Source organism: Cynocephalus volans, chromosome 16, assembly GCF_027409185.1.
Source record: "Cynocephalus volans isolate mCynVol1 chromosome 16, mCynVol1.pri, whole genome shotgun sequence".
In the NCBI taxonomy this organism is placed as follows: Eukaryota; Metazoa; Chordata; class Mammalia; order Dermoptera; family Cynocephalidae; genus Cynocephalus; species Cynocephalus volans.
In genome coordinates, this window is record NC_084475.1 from 27,000,347 (window position 1) to 27,018,014 (window position 17,668).

A 17,668-nucleotide genomic window follows, 5' to 3' on the forward strand; every position below is an offset into this window, starting at 1 on the left:
TGTTTTTTCTTTCTCCCTAGCATGTACAATCTTCAAACATACTATATAATCTGCTTATTTTTACTGTCTGTTGCCTCCTACTGGAAAGTTATGTCCATGAGGCAGGCTAATTTGTTGTGCTCACTCATATATCCCGAGTGCATAGCACATAGGTGCTCAGTAAGTATTTGTTGAATGGATGAAAGAGCTAACTTAGTAGTAACTCTGCTGTTGTAGTTTCTACTGTAGCAGTTTTACTAATTAGGTAAATGCCTCATTGGTCTAGAATTTTAATTGTGCCATTAAAACTTTTTTTAGTTATCCTCATATAAGTAATAAATGGATATTTTGTTTTTAACAAATTCATACATCACAGAAGCAAAAACTTCCCATGACACTATTCCTACTCTTTGCCCAGAGGTAATCACAATTACAAGTTATCAGATTGTTCCATGTACTTCTAGACCTTTTAGAAATTATCATTATGTACATGAATAAAGATCTGTAAAAATTATTAATTATAAATGGGAATATACAGTATGTATTATTCTGTAAATTTCTTTCCTGTTTAACATATCTTGGAGATCTTTCCATGTCACTGTGTAATAGCTCTACCTTGTTCATTTTAACTGTTGTATTTTATAAGGTGGCTATACCATAATCTATTCTGTGGTGTCCCTATCGATGGACATTTAGATTGCAACATTTTTGATAATATGGGAAAATTGAAGACATTTATAATTTATAGAAGCCTCTTATATGGGGGATCTTCAAAAAGCTTATGGAGTCATATTATCTTTTAATTTTCTTTTTCCATGAATTTTTTGAAGTATCCTTGCATACGTGTGAATCATTTTCTAGGGTAGAAACCTAGAAATTAAATGATTGGCATAACAGGTTTTAGTGTTTTATATTTCAAAGGGGGTCAGCCAAATTTCCTTCAAAAAGGTCTGTACCAATTATATTCCTACCAACAGTGTATGAGATTGCACTAGATAAATATATATGTTTTAATTTTCCCTATCTTATGGCCAAAAAAAGTCTCATAGTTTTGTTTTACCTTACCTGATTACATCTGAATTTGAGCAGCTTTTCACTTTTTTATGAATGGTTTATGTTTTCTGTGAATTATCCATTCATGTCTTTTGCCTTTTTTCTTTGGAATTTTTACCTTCTCATATTTTATTTGTATGAGTTAGTTATATATTCTGGATATTAACCATTTTAACTGACTGTGATATATTTATGTTGATGTAATGATATATTTATTATTTATATTTATTATGATATGTTATATTTATTTATACTGTTATATATAAATTTAAAATATTTCCACGGTTGCAATTATCAGCTTCTTCCTTTCTAGCTTTGTAAATTATTGAAGAGTAGTTTTTTGTTTGTTTGCTTGTTTTAGGTTTAGGACTTAAGTCTGCCTGGGGTTTATTTTTTCAAATTGTGTGACTCAAAGACTTAACTTTTTCCAGGTGGTTAGCTGTTTGTCTCAACAGTATTCATTGACTAATCTGCTGTTTTTCCACTAATCTGGAATTCTACCTTTATCATGTGTAGTTCCCACAGAAATGTGGATGTGGGCTTTTTTATATTCTAAAGTGCTTTTAATTATTATCCTTTATAGTATTGTTTGATATTTGGTGAATTCCTATTGTTTTTATGGACAAAATTCTGTTTCATTCTTGCATATTTTCTCTTTTGGGTTGGTTTGATTATATACGAGGGTTGTCTTTACTATTGTCATATGATCATATCGTTAGAGTATTTTAAATTGAAGCATTAGGAGATTAGAGGGATTGCTGGGGGAAAGAGTCTGTCTCCTTAAAGCTCTTTCTGATGTCTTACCGCTGATTTTTATCTGAGAAAAATGATTTAGTGTAATAAGGTAGATGTCTTTATTTTCCTGGTAGTCTAATGTCTTACAGATATGAAGTCAGTAGCTTCATGATGGCCAGTCAAACTTTCTTTTAGGCTTTTCTTTTCCTTTCCCATTTCTTGTGGCGTATCTCAGTAAATAATATACTTACTAATCAGTCACAGTGCATTAAAACTTACAACTATCTTCTTTTATAGTGAATTAGCCACAAATATCAGACTATGAGGATATCTGGATTTCTTTTCATCATGTAATTACCAAAATTTTGGGTGTTGTAGATTGTAATGTGCCAGATTATAAGATATAAAGAAAATGAAAAAAATGGTTACATTGGATAATGATTATTCCAAATATGACTTTCTATATGTTAAATAGAGAAAATTATTTAAGGAAGGCAAAGTGAAATTCATTATAGATCAGTTCATCTCTTTTTTCCAGAAGTTTCTAATATGCAATCTTTTTAAAGAAAACATAACAAACATTTTTTGTTTTAATTCTTTTCTCCCCCACAGTGCATGTAAAATAATTTGAGTGGCAGGTACATGAAAGAATTTTTATCAAAGGACAGTTAACTGAAATAGAAGCGTTAGCAAGTCAGGAAGACTAAATACATGAAGTGCTATAGTTGTTAAAAGTACTATAATAATTTTTATGCCATTGTGGGAGTCTGGGTAAGCTTACTGGTTATAAAACAGTTCTTTATTTTTTTATTTGCAGATTTGGTCTTTTTGAAGCCATGTCTGCTATTGAAATGATGGATCCTAAGATGGATGCAGGCATGATTGGAAACCAAGTTAATCGAAAAGTTCTCAATTTTGAACAAGCTATCAAGGTAGTCACCATTGTACTTTTTGTGTTTTCTTTTGTTATTTATTATTTCATATGTTAAAACATTATGCTTAATGAAATCAAATGTAGTTTATTAACTTAATGTGTATTTTCTTAAAACATCTCAAGTGTATAAGCAGGAATTACTTATAACTTTTAGTTACCTATCTGTTGAAATCTGGAAAGTAATTGTTTGAGATCTTCATTAAAAACTTGCTGTAAATTTATACATTTGTATATTTCTTAAATTCATTTTTGAAAGCTTTTTTTTTTTTTTTTGGCACTGGCTGGTATGGAGATTTGAGTCTTTAACTTTGGTGTTATAACACCGCAGTCTAACCAACTGAGATAACCAGCCCACCTGAAAGTATTTGCATATATATTCAAATACCAGGATAATTGGCTTGAGGATTAAATTTTATGTATTAATACATTAAGTAAAATGCTTATGGTAGTGAATTTAAAATTTACTCAGTGAGAATTGATTTAGAAATTTATTTGTAGTTTCCACAGAGTTAATTTGGCATGGTTTATGAAGAAATATTTGCCAAGTAAATAGATTTTGTAAACAAAATTTACAAGTAGTATAGTTAACCAACTTTAGGGAAATGTTTTTTAAAATGTTCATTTATTTTTTTTCTTTGTAAGTAGTTTTGGGTCATTAAAATGATTCATATTTATTAATGCTTAAAACTAATTTGTGCTTTTAAAATACTTGTTGGTTTAACTTTTCGTTATAAAGGCCTGTATTGTTTCGTATTAGTGAAGCTTTGATTTTCCTTGCTGAAGAACTTTTTAACATATATTGTTTTTATAATTATTATTTGTCAATTAAAAATAAAAGTAAAAAGATATATTGTTTTTAAGAATACAGATTTAATTTGGTGTCTTAAGTTTATCAGATGATGAGATAGTGTTTTCTTAGAATTGCTATTTTTATTTTATTTTTTCAATTTTTGTGAATTTGTTTTTGTTGGGGTATACGACATGGGATGGGAAATGTCACCATGGGGTATGCCCTCCCCCAAGGGAATGTCCGTTCTGATCTTCCTGGGATGATTTTTGGAGCTTTATCTTTTCCTTGGTGCTGTTCTTGCTGCCAGTAGAGGATTTCTATTTTTAAATATTTAATTTTTGAAATCCAAAATGCTACTGTACATAGTAACCATACATTTTTTAAAAATTTTGCTTATGTGTCATATTTCCCCCTCTTTTTAGGATGGCACAATTAAAATTAAAGACCTCACCTTGCCCGAATTGATAGGGATAATGGATACATGTTTTTGCTGTTTGGTAAGAATTAAAATAAGACTATTGGTTAATTTAAAAACTTTGATTTGCCTGAATCTTTGAATTTAAAAGTATATAAACCAATGCTGCTTATGAAATATATGTAATGCCAGGCCTAGTAAGATGTACATAACATGAGCAGGCCAAGTTATGCCACAGTAAATTGCATTTCATCTTCTTATCTGAGTGATATTAGACTCTTATTTTCTGGGTGAAAGGGATATCTTCTTTTCAATGATAATAACATTATAGCCATTATCCAAAGTACCTTTTTTGTTTTCAAGTTGTCTGGGAAATAAATCTGTAATTGGAAGGTTCCATAAATAAGCATGGAATTGAAACAAGGGAGCTTTTGGCTGGCTTTTGGAGAGATTTTTTTTCTAATGTAGGATAAATTGTAATAAACTGGGCATCTTCTACTATGAAGACAATTTTTTAGTGATTTATATATGCTGGATATATGTCTTCCCTAGATAGTGTTGTTTAATTGTGGGAAAATTCTCATTTGTACTGCTTTTCTTTCTCTAACTTTCTATCTCTTTCTTTTTAAATTAACATTAAACCATCGTCCTCAGAAATATGTAAAAGTTATTTATTTGTTCATTTAGCAATATTCATTGGTTTCCAGTGTGTGTAAAGTACTTTTTTTTTTTTTTTTTTTTTTTTTTTTTGGTGGTTGGCCAGTGTGGGGATCTGAACCCTTGACCTTGGTGTTATCAGCACCATGCTTTCCCAAGTAAGCTAACCGGCCAGTCCTGAAATACTCTTATTAGATGTTTTACACGTATAATTTCCAGGTAATGTCTTACATCAACTCTATTAAGTCTGTATTATCTTATCTGCCTAGGATTACATTGCGAGGAAGGGGCATAGCCAGAATCCTACCCTGTCCTTTCTTCTCCAAAGCTGTCTCTTTCCCTCAAAAATACATCTTTATTACCTTTTAGCAGTTTACAGTCCTAGTGGGATAGGGAAGGGAGACAGAGGATGGGGACAGACATGGGGACAGACATGTAAAGAAACAGTTCTGACAACATGTGAATGCTTTTGTAGTGGTGCTGTTGGGACAAAGAGGAGGGGTTAATTAAGTCTGGGAGGGTGAGAAAGGCTGTAGAAAGAAAGTGGCACTGATATGAGGTACTGAAGAATAGTAGGTATATGGCTGGATGGTTAAAAGCATTGCAGCCAAAGAGTATATTGCAAAGGCATGGCAATGTAAAAGTGTTGAGTTTGGGGAGTCACGAACAGCTTCAGCTTATGGTGAAGCCTGGCAGGGAGCTAAGCTGGAGGAGTATGGACACGTGGAGAGTCGTGGAGAAGGCAGGAAGGGCAAGCAGGAAGGATTCTTGCCAAAGTTGAGGAACTGTTCTTCGGGACTCTTGGGACTGTATCTAAGAGTTTGGGCTTTGGTTTTTAGGCAGATTGGTTTTAGTCTGGAAAGTCTCTCTTCTGCACACTGGTTATTACCAAATACATACCTTGGTTGTAATATTTTTCACATCCATTTCTCATTTTGCAGTGCAGTAGCATGTGTCTTGCTCCATTGCAGAATTCTTGGGCCTTAGTGTAAAATGTAATTGTATGAACTTGGGCAAATTACTTACTCTCTGACTTTGTTTCCTGACATGTACAAGGAGAAAAAACACCTTCCTCAAAGTGTTAGGAAAAAATGAGATAATATATATGGAAATACTTAGCATAATATTTGGGACATAATAGTTATCGGTTTTGGCTGTTGTTGTTTTTACCAGTTTCTAGTACATGATACCAAGCATATGGTAGCCACGCAATAAAACAGTGTTGAATGATTACTTTGGTATGTTAGAAAGATTCCTCTGGTTGGGAGTATTGAATTACAGATGGGAGGCAGGAGAACAAGTTTCTTGCAGTAATCTAAGTGAGATATGATGCTGTTGGCTTGGTTAGTGGTGGTGAGGATAGAAAAGAAGAGTTGAATGCATGGCTAAAGACCTGGTTAGTTCTACAGTTGTGAATTCTCTGGTTTATGGATTTTTATTGACTACATTATGGAAATGATTGCTTTTAGATGCTACATAATAAGGCACTTTAATTTCATTAGTCTCTGAATATATTACAAAGTGAATTATATATGAGAATGCTTCCCATGGATAGCTAGTCATTTATAGTATATGATTCTTGAAAATCTGTAGTCATTGAAAGTTTTTTTTCTGACCTTACCTTTAGTCATCTTCTAAATCTTGTGATTAATCTTATATTTATTTGGACCTGTGGCACTCTGGTCTTTGGTTGTTGAATCAATTTAGAGTTTGCAGACTTTGTGTATTGCCTTAACTATGCATGCTTTAAAAAATTTTTTTGATTGGCACACTGTAATTATACATACTTATGGGGTACAATCTCATGTTTTGATACATATGTATGTTGTATAATAATTGGGTTAGAGTAGTTAATGTATCAGTCACCTCATGCTTTTATTATTTTTTCATGGTAAAAACATTCAAAAGCCTCTCCTTTAGCTATTATGTATTAGACAAAACTTAACTGTTACCATAGTCGCCTGACTATGCAATAGAATATCGGAACTTATTTCTCCTGTCTAATCGAATTTTGTACCCATTGCTCAACTTCTCCCTGTTTTCCCTCCCCCACTCCCTTCCACAATCTCTGCTAACTGTTGTTCTACTCTCTGCCTCTGTAATAGCAACTTTTTTTTTAGATTCCACACATGAGTGAGTTTATATGGTTTTTGTCTTTCTGTGCCTGACTTACTTCAGTTCATATAATGTCCTCTAAGTTCATCTGTGTTGCCACAAATGACAGGATTTCATTCTGAGTACTGAATAGTATTCTATTGTGTATATATTACCACATTTTGTTTAAATCCATTCATCTGCTGTTGCACACTTTGTTTGATTCCACATCTTGGCTATCGTAAATTGTCCTGCAGTAAACATGGAAGTGCAGATATCTCCTCAACATGCTGACTTCATTTCTTTTCAGTATGTACTCAGTAGTGGAATTGCTGGATCAAATAGTAGTTCTGTTTTTAATTTTTTGAGGACCCTCCATACTGTTTTCCATAATGGCTGTCCAAGTCTACACTCCCATCAACAGCGATGTTCCCTTTTCTCCACATCCTGGCCAACACTTGTTTTCTTTTGTCTTTTGGATAATAGCCATTCTAATTGGAGTGAGGTGGTACCTCGTTGTTTTGATTTGAATTTCCCTGATGATTAGTGATGCTGAGCATTTTTTCATATGCTTGTTGGCCATTTGTATGTCTTCTTTTGAGAAATGTCTGTTAAGATCCTGTGCCCATTTCTCAGTTGGGTTGTTTGGCTTTTTGCTGTTGAGTTTTTAAGTTCCTTATATATTCTTGATATTGACCCCTTGTCAGATGTATAGTTTGGAAATATTTTCTCCCATTCAGTAGGTTGTCTCTTCACTCTTAACAGTAGGTTCACTCTTCACTCTTTGCTTACGCTCTTTTATTTCTTTATAGATAACCTGGTTAGAAGGCCATTCCTTGGCACAGACAGTATTTACGTGCCTTTACATTCATAATCCAGACTTTATAGAAGATCCTGCTATGAAAGCTTTTGCTCTGGGAATCTTGAAAATCTGTGACATTGCAAGGGAAAAAGTAAATAAAGCTGCTGTTTTTGAAGAGGTAAGATTTTGTAGTATAAGAATTCCTGAAGCTTGTTGACCATCTTATTCACTGTGATGTATTTAAATGATTTTATGATGATACATATTTTTGTCCACATGTATAGTTAAAAACAGCTTTTCAAAGTGATGCTATTGCTGTTTACAAATATGTTGGCTGAAGTAATCCAGTTCTCTCCAAGAAAGGGCTTTAAATTTTGTGCATGTTCTTTTCTGTCAGTGTTGTTCACTGAGTATCCATTATGTGCTGAGAACTGTTCCAAATGTTGTGGGGATTCACAGAAAAAATAGAGGCAGCCCCTTGCTCTCCAATCTCTCACAATTTACAACACAAAAAGGCTGTACTTTCAGTCTTTGGATAAGACGGAGCTAAGAAAAACAAAGATAAGAAGAGTATTTTTAGGGTATAAACATTTTCCTTCAGTTCTGAGTTCCTCACCTGAGGAAGTGTGAGTTTTAGATATAGAAAGGTTTTTTTTTTCCTCCTTATCAAAAAAATAAGGTTTCAGATGTTGATAATTATCAATAACTAATTATTTTTGTTGAATTCTTCCATTTGTTGAAACCATTGTTTCTTTTTAATGCTGTTACTGATCCAAAATAAATATCTTAGGCTCCAACAGTTATTCAGTGTATAGTATGTAAAACTTTTCTAAATTTATATTATCTATGTGAGAATAATTAAATATAAACTTAATATGATTATTCACATTTGAACGTATGGCTTGTGAGTTGTTTATGAAATACTGTTTACATTTTATACATTCATTGGTTGTTCAGCTACATATTTATGCTGATATGGGTGTCATTATGGAAAATCTTACCCTTTGAATAGAATTTAAAAAAGATTAGTTTGAGTTAATGAGAAGAGAAATACAGATAACTTTAAGTACTTATTCTCAAAGTACACTGAAAAGGACATCAAAATCAGGGCAGACAAAGGATTCATTTAACAAATAGTACTGGGACAGTTGGTTAGCACCCTTGAAGATTATCATCATTTCACATTAAAAAATTCCAGATAGATGAAATATTTTAAGTATAAAAAAGTATTAAAAATCAGAGAAGATAGTTTACAGAAAATAAAACTGCCTTTAAACATAAGAAAAGATGCTTAACCTCACTTAAGAGAAATGTGAACTATTACTGTTAGATACCTTTTTTCACCCATTATTGGCAAAGATGAGAAATTTTTTATAATACATCAGGTTGGTGAGGTAGGAAAACAGGCACTTGTGCTCCGTGTGTGTGTGTGTGTGTGAGAGAGAGAGAGAGAGAGAGAGAGAGAGAGAGAGAATGAATGATATGAACAGGTATTGTTTCCCTCTGCTTATGCTCTTTTCAAACTTTTCATTTGGGAATAATTTCAGATTAACAGAGCAGTTACAGTAACAACACAAATACCATATATTCCTTAACATAGATTCGGCTGCTTTTAACATACTGTCACATTTGGTTTTTCACTTGCGTGCGCTCTCTCATGTATATATGGACTTGTGTATGTTTTTTTTCCCTTGACCGTTAGAGAGTAAGTTGCACACATTATTACCGTCTTCCCCCAACACCTCAGTGTGCATCTCCTAAGAAAAAGTAGTCTTCTACACAGCCACAGAGCAGTTATCAACCTTCATAAATCTGTAATGTCATTTTTTTTTTTTTTTTTTTTTTAAAAAAGATGACCGGTAAGGGGATCTTAACCCTTGACTTGGTGTTGTCAGCACCACGCTCACCCAGTGAGCTAACCGGCCATCACTATATGGGATCCGAACCCGTGGCCTTAGTGTTATCAGCACCGCACTCACCCGAGTGAGCCACGGCCCGGCCCCATAAATCTGTAATGTCAATGCACTATTCATATTCCATTTTTGTCAATTGATCCAATTCTTCTTAGCTTCACCCCGCCCCCCCATACAGGATCCAATCTAGAATCATATGCTGCATTTAGTTGCATATCTCTTTAGTGTCCTTTCATCTACAGCTACTCCTCAGCTCTTCTGTTGACGTATTTTTGAGAACACAGCCCTCTCCTGCTTTCTCTTTTTTTTTTTTTAAATAGAATGTGCCTTTCTTCGGGCTTGTCTGCTCTTTCCTCGTGATTAGATTTAGATTACGCAATTCTGACTGGAATATGACATAAATAAGTGTGCTTCTCAGGATATCACGTCTAGAGTCATACAGTGTTCATCTGCCCCTCAGTGATTTTATTTTGATCACAGTGTTGTCAGATTACTATATGATTGTTATTTTTTTTCCCCTTGTATTTGAGCGATCTGTTGGGAAACACTTTAAGATCATAAAAATTTCCTGCTCATTAAAGTCTTTCCTCCTAGATTTAGCATCCACTGATTATGCTTGCCTAGACTAATCTTTACCGTGATGGTTGTAGAATGAGGATTTTCTGACTTTAGTACTCTTTCCACATTTATCAGTCAGCACTCAGCCTTCAGCTGTAAGCAAGACTCATACTTTTTTTATGGGAGCGTAAACTCTTACAACTTTTAAAAAGCAATATGGTAATCATAATTTAAAGTGCACATGTCTTGACTCAGCAGTTTCACTTCTAACACTGTATCCTATGAGTATGTTTGTGCTTGTACACAAAGGCCTGTGTACAAGGACATTAATTGTAGTATTGTTTGTTGTAACTAAACTCTGGAAATTTCCTCAGTGTCCATCTATAGGTGATTCTTTAAAAGGTGCTATGTTCATGCAATTGAGTGTGCTGCCTTTAAAGAACAGGTAGTTATATACGTATAGATAAGAATAGTTCTCCAAAGTGAGAAAAGTTGGGTGTAGAAAGCCTGTATAACCTGCTACTATTTTTGTTTTCTTTTCTTAAAAAGAGACGTAGTTAAATCTTTATACACAAGAGGATAACGGGGGTACTGAGGATTGGGATATATAACTGTACTGCTGAAATTTTTATTATTTATCTGCATACTTTGTTTTTAAATAAACTAAGGTACGTTTTTTAATAATAGAAATTATGAATGAATTTATTTATATATTCTGGATGAAGGACTTACTAACAAATGGGAGAAATCTTAAGGGAAAGGACTAACAGAGCAACAGTGATAGAAAAAATTTTAGGAAAAATAAAGACAACAAAGATAATTAACTTCTGTGTATTAAGGTCTCATTCAAATAAAGCACTGAGGCCTAAATGAATAAATGGACATTACATAAATTGCTTATTCATGAAGGAAGGTTATCCAATAGCTGTAACATTTTAAAAAATTTAGCCTCATTATAATACCGGAAATACAGATTGAAATAATAAGTACTTCACTTCTCATCTATAGAATTTTAAAAGTTTAGAATATTCGATGTTGGCAAGAATGAGATAAGTTGGCACTTTAATTTTTACTTGTGGGATTTCTGTTTTGGAAAATAGTTTGGTAATATATTTATCAAAAATCTGAAAAACGTTACCATTTAAACTAGTTATTTCACCTCTGGAACTCAACCTTAAAGAATTAACTATAAATGTGGACAGTTTATGCCCAAATATACTAATCAGAGTTTTAATAGTAAACAATTGACTTTAGGGTTATGGTTGAAATAAATTATGGATAATTTATTATACATATCAATTAGCGTGATGACAGTGAGTTTAATAACATGGGAAAATGTATACTTTAAAAGGTTTAAAAAAGCACATAGTGTAGCCAACTATGTAAAAGTAAAACCGGAAAGAAATATCACTACAAGTTAGCTACTGGGCTAGAAGTTTTTCCTTTTTTGCTAAACTTTTCAGTTTTATTATTAGAAAAAAAATATTGGTTACATGGGAAAAATCCTTAAGATACCTGGTAATGAATAAATAAGAATGATTTATAATGAACAAGTTATTTGTTTGTTTGAAATGAATGCTTCTGAAGTTCCTAGTTGCTGGTTTATTTTGTTCTCAAATATGTCTCCTGAACTGGAGACGTTTTCAGCCATCTAAAAACATTTCTTAATATCTTGTTCACATGTGCAAAATGGGAACTACAATTCTCCCATCAAACTGCTTTGTCTCATGCATTCTGTACCGTCAGTGTTATCTTCGATTACTTCTTTTCTCTTTTCCCCTACATCCAGATTCTTTTGTTTTGACTTGCAAATGTCTTGAATCTGGGTACTGTTTTTTCTTTTCTCTCATTGTTTCTGCTTAAGTTGATGTGTATGTCCACATTAGATTTAGTCTCCTGTGAGAGTTTCTGAACTCTTCCTTCTGGCCCAGTCTTTTCCCTCTAGTCCATTCTCCACATGACCACCAGTTGTCTTCCTAAATATAGGTAATCTGGTAATATTTAGTTCTGCTATTTGAAAATTTTCACTGGAGTGTGCATATGTGTGCATTTTTATAAAAGTAGTAATGCTTCTTCATAGTTTAAAGTCAGATAGCTCACAAAACTTACAAGGAAAAATAGTTTTCTGTTCTTTTCTTACTATTCTATAAAGATATTTAATTTTTCAGCTTTATCTTACTATATATTTCCATATTTGTGTATAATAAGCTTACATTGTAATTTCTGCATTTAAGGATCTAACAAATTTTAGCTATGATGTATCAGGATTCAGCCATCATACATTATGCCTTATGTTGCCCTACATAGAAATTCAGGTTTTGCTTAAATTTATTATTCAGTGCTGACATTATTGTGATTGTATAAGTATTAATGACAGGTGAGCCAAAGTAGAATATCCTTACATTTCCTTTCTCATACAATTTTTTTTTTTTTTTAATCTTGGAGGTGATAACTATCTCTTCTTTTTGATTTGCTTAGTTTTCTGTATACTTTCTCTTAGTTCTTCCATCCCGTTATTGTGAAACACATCAGGTAATCTATCATTTGTAAATATATTTTTGGAAGTGGTCCTCTTGAAGTCTTTTGTTCTTGAGCTTCAGATTGCATTCGTTGCTTTCTAGGCCCATTACACAGCTGTCATTCTGGCTTGCTCTTCATTTTTATGGAAATTCCATCCCCCCCCCCTTTTTTTTTGTTAGATCCCTTGTTACCTGGCTCTCATGCCTTAATTGTTCTTAGTTTATTACTTTGCTTGGTTAAGCATCTCCAGTTTCTCAGGGAGTCAGGGATGGGAATCTTTTTGAGACCTTTTATGTCTAAAAAATGTCTTCCCAATTCTTACACTTATTTGACAATTTGAGTGTAATAGAATTCTAAGTTGGAAAATAATTTCCCTCAGAATTTCGATGGTATTCATCCACTGTCTTGCAGTTTCAGTGTTGCCATCCTGATCCTTTTTATGTGACCCATGTTTTCTCTTTGGAAGCTTTTAGGATTTCTCTTTTTAATGACCATAGGACTTGGTCATTGCATCCTCTTAATGATCTCAGTTTGAAGCCTCCCTTTCTCAGACCACTGTCTCTGTTTATATAGATTACTTGTATTCTGACTCCTACAGTTTTTCCATCCTCACCTGGACTTTAATACATTCACTGTCATTATCTTCTTGAATTTAAATACCATTTTTCTTTGTTATAATCACTCCCTTGCATGTACTTTGAACTCCCTTCCTCTCTTGCCTTGTTGTACCTCAACCTAGTTAAATGCAACCGTTTGCCTGCTCCACCCTTAAACCTGCATATCTCACTGTAAGTGGAGAAAAACACATTCACATTGGTTGGTCCTACTTCTTTTTTTTTTTGACCGGTAAGAGGATCTCAACCCTTCGCACGGTGTGGTCTGCACCATGCTCAGCCCGTGAGTGCACCGGCCATCTCTATACAGGATCCAAACCCGTGGCCTCGGTGCTACCAGCACCGCACTCTCCAGAGTGAGCCACGGGGCCGGCCCTGGTTGGTCCTACTTCTAATTCGTGACCACTAACTTCAGGTGGTTCCTGCGTGCTACCTAGCAATCATTACTTTTTCCTATTTCATTCACTCCCACTGTCCTCAGATTTGTAGCACTTCCGCTGTCATCCATCCTACCTTCTTATTACTCTGTATAAGTAGAAGCAATCTTCCCACCTACCTGCATATGTGTCCTATGTTCTGCTGCTTCTCTTCTGTTATATGGATGAACCTTCTCTATTCCCATCAAAGGGTGATCCCTTCTGCTTGTGCTTTGATCCCATGCCTTGTCTTATATTCAAAGATACTGCTGTAGCACTTCTTCCCTTTATTCCTTGCATAATGAGTTTGCCCTCTATTGGATCACTCACATTTTTTTGCTGATACAAACAGGCTTCATGTTTCTCTGTTTTAAAACTACAATTTTTTAAGTGTAACTTTGTTCTTTATCTTTTGTCTATATCCCAATTTTTCTTTCAGCCATGTCATTAGAAGAGGTGTTCATACCCATTGTCTCTGGTTTTCTCCTCTTTTTCTCTACTGAATCCACTCCAATCAGACTTTAACCCTTTTTCACCAAAACTGTATTGTCATGGTGTATTAGTTGTTTCTCTTCCTTATAACAAAATGTTTGAAACTGGCTGATTTGTAAAGAAAACAAAATTTATTGCTCATAGTTTCTGAGGCTGGGAAGTCCAAAGTCCATCTGGGGTCTCACATTGCAAGATGGTGGAAGCAGAGAGAGCAGAGAAGGAGAGAGACTCTCCTCTCCTTTTAAAGCCTCAGAACCACACCCCTGATCACCATTTTTGATCCATTCACTATTGCACGGTCCTACAATTCAATCACCTCTTCAAGGCTCCACCTTTCAATTACCATAATAGGATTTCCCACCCTCTCAACAGTCACAGTGGGGGCTAAGTTTCTAATACATAAAACTTGGGGGACACAATTCAAGCTTCAGTGAGTTTTGGGGGGACATAATTCAGTCCCGCTACACATTGTCATCAAAGACCTAAATGTTGCTAAACCCAGTGGTTAAGGTTTGGTCTTAAACTTGATCTGTCAGCAGAATTTCATGTAGTTATCATTTCATCCTCAAAACAAATTCTTTACTTGGCTTCTAAGATGCCTTTCTTCCCTGGTTTCTTATCTCACTGGTGGTTCTTGTTTGTCATCTCTTTTTCTAAAATAGTACAATAGAAATATGCAAGGCACATACATAATTTAAAATGTTCCAGTAGCTATGGGTCCAATTAATTTTAATAGCCTTATTTTATTTAGTTCAATATATCTAAAATATTTGAGTTTAAAATATTAGTATTTTCATATTGTTAAAGTCGATTTAAAAATATTGAGATATTTTACATTCTTTTTTTGTACTAAGTATTGGAAATCTGGTATGTTCTTTACACTTACAGCACATCTCAGTTTGAGCTAGCCACATTTCGGGTGTTCAATGGCAATGTGGCTAAGTGACTGCCATATAGGACAACACACCTGTGAACATTGGTGTGACTCAGTGTCAGTTTCACACCTCTTCTCTATCCTCATTCTCTTGATGATCTCATGCAGTTTTTTTTTTTTTTTTTTTTTTTTTTTTATGGAGACATGATTGTACATATCTGTGGGGTACAGCATTGAATGTCAGTACCTGTGTGCAATATGTGATGCTCAAATTAGCATAATTAGTATATTCAGCATTACACAATATAATCATTTTTTGTGGCCCTTTACTAATTTCTCGCTAACCCCTCTCCCCTTCCTCCTTTCCCATCTCTGGTGGCCTCTGTTCTGTTCTCTCCTTTTGAAAGTTCAACAAATTATTGTGATTGTTGTATCTTTCTTTCTTTCTTATTTTATTTTTTTTAGCTCCCACTTATGAGTGAGGACATGTGATATTTCTCTTTCTGTGCCGGACTCATTTCACTTAATTTTCTCCAAGCTCATCCATGTTGCTGTGAATGGCAGAATTTCATTCTCTTTTATGGTAGAGTAAGTACTCCATTTTGTATATATACCACATTTTCCTCAGGTCGTTGTCTATCAGTGGATATTTAGGTTGGAGCGGCAGTAAACATGGGAGTGCAGGTATCCCTTTGACATAGTGATTTCCATTCCATTGGGTATATACCCAGGAGTGGGGTTGCAGTTCTGTCTGTACTTACTTAAGGAATCTCCACACTGTTTTCCATAATGGCTGCACTAATTTACGGTCCCACCTGCAACCTTACTGAAATCGTTTATCACTTCTAAGAGTTTTTTTTGTAGAATCTTTAGGTTTTTCTGTATTTAGGATCATGTCATCTGCCAACAGGGACAATTTGACTTCATCTTTTCCAATCCGGATACCTTTGCTTCTTTCTCTTGCCTGATTGCTTCAGCCAGTACTTTTAATACTGTGTTAAATAGGAGTGGTGAGAGTAGGCATCCTTGTCTTCTTCCTGAAAGCTTTTCCCAGTCAGGATGATATTGGTGGTGGTTTTGTCATATATGGCTTTCATTGTGTTTAGCTACTTTGCTTCTATACCTAATTTGTTGAGTCTTTCGGATGCTGAATTTTGTCAAATGTTTTTTCTGCATCTATTGAGATAATCACATAGTTTTTGTCCTTGATTTTGTTGATGTGGTGTGTCTTGTGTATGTTGAACTATTGTGACTTGTGTACAGTGACTTGGGTATGTTGAAATATTGTTGCATCCCGGGATGAGTCCCACTTGATCATGGTGGATAATGTTTTTTTCATGTGTTGCTGTGTTGTTTGCTCATATTTTGTTGAGGACTTTTGCATCTATGTTCATCAAAGACATTGGCCTGTAGTTTTCTTTTTTTCTGTTGTATCTTTGTCTGGTTTTGGTATCAGGGTGATGCTGGCCTCATGGAATAAGTTTGGAAGAATGGCCTCTTTTCAATTTTTTGGAATACTTTGGTGAGAATTGGTATTAATTTCTCTGTAAAGGTCTGGTTGAATACAACAGTAAAGCCATCCAGTCCTGGGCTTTTCTTTGTTGGGAGACTGATGATTACTTCTTCAGTCTCATTACTTATTATTGCTCTGTTCAGGTTTTCTATTTCTTCTTGGCTCAGTCTTGGTAGTTTGTATGTGTACAGAAATTTATCTCTTTCCTCTGGGTTTTCACATTTGTTGGTGTATAGTTGTTCCTAATAGTCTCTAATGATTCTTTGTATTTCTGTGGTATTTCTTTTTCATTTCTGATTTTGTTTTTTGGGTCTTATCTCTTATTTCTTTTAGTTAGTCTATCTAATGGTTTGTCAATTTTATCTTAAAAAAAAAACAAAACCGAACTTTTTGCTTCATTGATCTTTTGTATCATTTTTTTGTCACTATTGCATGTAGTTCTGCTCTGATCTTAATTATTTCTTTCTATCTACTAATTTTGGGATTGAATTGTTTTTCTAGTTCTTTGAGGTGTATAGCATTAGGTTATTTATTTAGAATCTTTTTATTCTTTTGATGTAAGTGATTATTGTAGTAAATTTCTGTCTTAGTACTGCTTTTGCAGTATCCCACAGGCTTTGTTTGGTATGATGCTTCTTTATTTTCATTAGTTTCAGTAAATTTTTTGATTTCCTGTTTAATTTCTGTTTGTGGCCATATGTCATTCAGGAGCATGTTGTTTAATTTTCATGTATTTGTGTAGTTTCCAGAGTTTTGCTTGTTACTGATTTCTAGTTTTCATTCATTGTGCTCAGAAAATATACTTGAAATGATTTCAGTTTTTTAAAATTTCTTTAGACTTGATTTGTGCCCTAACATGTGATCTGTTCTCAAGCATGTTCCATGTGCTGATGAGAAGAATATATGTTCTGTAGTTGTTGGATGAAATGTTCTGTAGATATCTGCCAAGTCCAATTGGTCTAAAGTGTATATTTAAATCCTGTGTTCTAACACTCCACCTGGGTCCTTGCTTTCCCCGGTTGGAGGATGGGTTGGTGGTGGCTGGGAATTTTCTTCCTTACTTTGTTTTGCTGTCCTGGGTTTCTGCACTCTCCCGGGGTTCCGTGTGTGTGTTTCCCTGGATCAAGGCACTTATGTGGGCTGCACACACAGCTCTCACCACCAGGTGTGCTTCTGTGGAGGCGGTGTAGTTCACCCTGTGGGTTGGGCCACTGGGTCATGGGTCTTCGCTTTCTCTCCTCTTTCCTTGGCCTCGCTTTTGACCCTTCTTGTGTCTGTGAGGTTGAGTGGTCAGTGAGCCACCTGCACA

At 34.5% G+C, this 17,668-nt stretch overlaps 1 protein-coding gene across 4 annotated transcripts in view; it reads left to right on the top strand.

Annotated features, from left to right (window-relative positions):
• The window catches only part of NAA35 (N-alpha-acetyltransferase 35, NatC auxiliary subunit), a 98,824-nt gene that overhangs the window by 21,300 nt on the left and 59,856 nt on the right, over window positions 1–17,668 (top strand). For all 4 annotated transcript variants that reach the window (XM_063080664.1, XM_063080665.1, XM_063080662.1 and 1 more), the window contains exons 4-6: window positions 2,585–2,699; window positions 3,914–3,988; window positions 7,470–7,637. In XM_063080664.1, coding sequence (XP_062936734.1) covers window positions 2,585–2,699; window positions 3,914–3,988; window positions 7,470–7,637 — 358 coding nt within the window. The remainder of the gene's footprint in view (window positions 1–2,584; window positions 2,700–3,913; window positions 3,989–7,469; window positions 7,638–17,668) is intronic.